The sequence below is a fragment of the Dipteris shenzhenensis genome, chromosome 8 (assembly GCF_047967505.1).
Source record: "Dipteris shenzhenensis isolate YYH24624 ecotype China chromosome 8, Dip_SZ_1.0, whole genome shotgun sequence".
Taxonomy (NCBI): Eukaryota; Viridiplantae; Streptophyta; class Polypodiopsida; order Gleicheniales; family Dipteridaceae; genus Dipteris; species Dipteris shenzhenensis.
In genome coordinates, this window is record NC_141603.1 from 29,968,583 (window position 1) to 29,973,242 (window position 4,660).

Here is a 4,660-nt window from a genome sequence, read left to right on the forward strand (position 1 = left end):
GATATGGTTCAAGTTGGTCCTTTCACCGTTGAAGTTGTAGCTACATTTGAATAAGCTAGTAAGGGAATGAGGAAGTTATTTAATTCCTATGTAGTTATTTAATTCCTCGCGTGGCAATCATCGCGCTCACCGGTAGCACAACTTAGTCTCCCTCATAGGGTGGCCTCTTGTCGAGAGTGTTGAGTGGCCTGCAACGAACGGGCCACTCAACCAACAGGACTCTCGCAGTATTAGGAGAAAAATGTGTGGTGGTCATCGCGGACAACTAAGGTTAAATTTTTTGCTTATGTTCATTGAGTGGCTACTTTGACCTTAGGTTCACTTACGTTATGGAGGAGCATGTAAGTATTCTAATTTCTATCCCATGATATTCTCTGCCTCTCTCTCTCTCTCTCTCTCTCTCTCTCTCTCTCTCTCTCTCTCTCTTTCTCTCTCTCTCTCTCTCCCCTCTTCTTCTTTTCATCCCTTGAAATCCTCCACTTTTTCCTCCCCCCTTTTTCTCTCTCTCTCTCTCTTCTTCTCCTTCTCCTTCTCTCTCTCTCTCTCTCAACCATCTAGGATGAATGAAATTCATGTTGTTTTTTTGTTGATATATCTAATTCGATGTATGGAGGTAATAATAGGAGATCTTTTGTAAAAGGGCAAATAGAAAAGTCGTCTTGGTGGGTCAAAGATAAAACCGCCAATTCTAAAGGCGACGGATAAGGTCAAAGAAAAGGACTTGACCGCTCTTTTGGATGAGAGCAGCGACACGTGTGAAGCACACGTAGCGGTATGGTCCCGGCGGTAGGGATGGCGGCGAAGTGGTCCCCAAAACAGATAATGATAAACTTTGACTGTTGACCTGGAAAGAAAAAGGTTTATAAAGTGAATCACGTTTACGTGGACATTCCCGCGTCGCCTTCCACGCAGTCAAATCTAGAATGTTCCTATTATTAAAAGTTACTTTTACTAAGTAGTTACTTTTACTCTGTCTCTCTCTCTCTGTGTCAACCTCCTCCACTCGCATTTTCATAAATATCCCAGTCAAACTTACATTTTGACTCGTAATTTCACACGATTGATCATTTCAACATGGGCACCCGTGACCCATGGTTATCTATCCATACTACCCTCTAGACCCACGTGGCACGTGTGTTTGAATGAGATGGTACACCATACATTTGCTTCCACATAAACCCCCCACCATGGCTCGATTGCACCGCTCCTTATCCTTGAGCACCGTGGATTCCAAGCTTGCTTCCATTGAGGGATTCTGCTGCATGCTTCCAGGTTTTTTGTGAGGGTGAGCGGCGATATTTAGTCACTCTCGGTGTCCGAAAGCCCTCCGATCCATTTGACTAATTGCTCTTTCAACATAACATATTAGCCCATGCGCATAAAATGGCTTGCTCTCAGAGTTGACATCTTGGGAGGCTTATTGATTATGCCATTAGGCATCTCGTGTCGTTAGTGCTAAACATTCTCCTAAGGGGTACTTATACAATATATTAGCCCATGCGCATATAATGGCTTAGCTCTCAAAGTTGGCATCTTGGGGGCCTTGCTGATTATGCCACCAAGGCATCTCGTGTCTTTAGTGCTAAACATTCTTCTAGGAGGCATTCTTTTAAGAATGACCATCTATTCTTTGAAAAAAAAAATAATGACCATCTATAATACTCAGCTAACCTCTCATGTGCATACACAATCCACTAACCTCTTAGAGAAACCAAAGGCAAGCTAACCTCTCATGTGTATACACAATCCACTAACCTCCTAGAGAAACCAAAGTCAAGCTAGTATTCTCATACAATCCGAGCGCCGATGGTGGTGGACCCAAATCATGCAAACTACGTGCACATGTGGCTTAGTTAAAGTGTCGAAATTGTGCAAACTACCAAGCACATGTGCGTGAGCTCCGTTTTGGGCCTATCATGTATGCCTTGTTTTTCTCTCTGATTCAGTTTCACTTTAATTCAATAGTTCTTTAGACTTTTCCTTAGTCCTATCACCTATGCCTCTCTTTATCTTCAGACTTTTACTTAGTCTATTCTCATATCTCCATTTTCTTCCACCCTACACGGCCTATTCTTTCGCCCTCACCTTCAGTTTTCGCTTTGTGCTTGCTCGTTTTTCTCGCCCCTGACGTCTTTTTAGCTTTCTTTTCCGTGCTTCATCTATATCGATCGGGTTCCTTCTCGTCCAACAATTCGCCTGACCTTTTCTCTCCTTCAATCGTCATTTTTTTCTATGCCCCAATCTTGCCTGACCTTTTCTCTGCTCCAATCTTGGTCTTTCCCCATCCATGCCGACTTCAGATCGACAGAGCGCACCATGGACACGTGCAGGTCGCCTTGTCCGGCATCTTGAAGTGTCACATTCTCGGAAGGCTTTTGGTATTTCTAACCTCCCCCCGCATGAATTCGGTTGTATGCAGCTTCGTTGATTTGAAGCTCTTGCATCTCTGAAGAATAGCAAGACGTTCTGGTGTCACTAGTGCGCAACACGTCTTCCTGGGTTTGATGTATTTTGGAGCTTCATATTGTCTCTAGTTTTTCTGAGATTCCACATCGTTGGGTTGGGCCGTTAAACCGAATATTGTATGTGGTTTAGCACATCAGACAATGCAGCAATTCGATGACAGGGATGCTCCCAATGATTTCTTGTGCCCAATCTCTCTCGACATCATGTCTGATCCGGTGACCCTTCAAACGGGACACACGTATGATCGAAAGAGTATCCAAAAATGGTTGGACACGGGACATAAAACGTGTCCGATCACGATGCAGAAGCTGTCTAATGTTTCACTCACTCCTAATCACATGTTAAGCCGGTTCATCAGAGAATGGTCAGGACAGCGTCGCGGCAAGCAGGAAGTAGCAGAGAAGGAATCGTTAAAGGGGCTTCTTAAGGCGCTCAGGGAATCAAGGAGGCCAGACAAGGTCGATACGTTGAAGTCTATTGGAGCTATTTTGAAGGAAAGTGAGCTTCTAAAGAGAGGATTCATGAAGGACTCTGGGACGGAGTTGCTATTATCTCACTTTAACCCTGATGCCTCTCGGGAAATCAGTTGCGAAGTACTATCCATCTTGGTACAATTACCCTCAGATTCAACGGCGAAGAAGGCTCTCCGAGATTCTGTCACGCTTCACTGGCTATTTAACTTTCTTCTCGATGGCCCTCTTGAAATAAGAAAAGATGCCGCGAAAATTCTCGAGAGCTTGCTTAAATCCAAGGACGCAAGCGTCGAAACAGCCTTGAGATCCGAGGTTTCCGCCGGGCTGAAGTGTTTAGTGAAAGAAAAAGAGGACCCGGGCGCAATGACAGCAGGGCTAAGCCTGCTGAGGGCCCTGATAACGTCTTCAAAAAATGTCGGCAGCTGGGTTGTGAGCAGTGGTTTTGTAGTGCTTCTCGTCGACCTTGTGCCCAAGTGTTCTCCGCTGTGCGCAGAGATGGCGTTGGAGGTATTGGATATGGTGAGCACGACCGAGGAAGGCAGAGAAGCATTGATGAGCGTTCCGAGCACGGTGAGCAACTTGGCTGCAGTGTTGATGAGGGTGTCGGAGGCATGCACAATGTACGCGGTGTTGATGATGCTGACGATATTCAAGGTGGCGAAGGGCGGATCAGAAGCGGGAGCAACGAAGATGGTGATGGTGTCGGGGCTACCAAGGAAGCTGCTACTGGTGATGCAGAGCAACTGCAATCCGGCGTTGAAGAAGCGATGCGCAGAGCTGTTAAAGCTTCTCAGCGAGGCGAGATCTGAAGAGGGTGATGATGCTCGAGGAATCATGAAGCTCAAAGTAAGTTACGAAACAACACGGACTTTGCTCTAGAATTTGTATTTTGAAGTGAATCAATCAATGCGCATTGAGCATTCCAATCTACCACAGACTGAACTACATACACAACGCGTTATGCATGCTGCAACTTATTCATGAACTGTGAAATATATCTTCATGTAACATGTTCTCTTCTTTATGCTCCTTTCCCTTTTCTTCCCGTTATACAATTTTTTTTCGCCGCACCTTCACATGGCGATATATTTTTGGTTACCCTCGCAATTTTTTGGAGGGATACTTCCCTAACCGTGTCATGAGTGAGTGATGGGTGTGTGATCCTACAAGTTTTGAGTTTAACATGAGTGAGTGATTCGTTTGTGATTATATGATTCCTAGACGTTTTGAGTTGGCTCACGAGTATGTATGTATGTATGTATGATTGATTGTGAGCATAACCACCAATAAGTACCTACAACACGTTATGTTGTTCCACTTATGCAAGAACTATGAATATGTTCATTTAACATGTTCTCTTTCTTGGCTTGTTGATGCCTTTCCTAGTCTAATCTTGGTTTCTCATAGCTTTAAAGCTATTATTGTTTTTCACTTAAGCAATTCTAAATTGCCTTAGAAGATAAATGTCTTAGATTCATTATCCATACTCATCATTCATCATTGTGCACTAGAGTATGAGTAGAAATAGATTTACTCCCACTTTCTTTACCATTGATACCAAATAGGTTTGGCTGACCATATGACTCTAGCAAGATTCATTATCATTGTAATCTTGGCCTTTTTGGGACTGACCATCCTAATTTAAGTCGGCATTTTTGGACTAACCACCCGACCATCCTAATTTAAGTCGGCATTTTTGGACTAACCACCCTAGTATTCAC

At 44.0% G+C, this 4,660-nt stretch overlaps 1 protein-coding gene across 1 annotated transcript; it reads left to right on the forward strand.

The window, feature by feature from the left end:
- Positions 1 to 2,067: 2,067 nt before the first annotated feature.
- On the forward strand, positions 2,068 to 3,911 carry LOC147899362 (U-box domain-containing protein 30-like). The gene has a single exon (XM_087378433.1). It carries the CDS (start codon positions 2,607 to 2,609, stop codon positions 3,816 to 3,818), a length of 1,212 nt encoding a protein of 403 aa, XP_087234559.1. The 5' UTR covers positions 2,068 to 2,606; the 3' UTR covers positions 3,819 to 3,911.
- Positions 3,912 to 4,660: the final 749 nt, after the last annotated feature.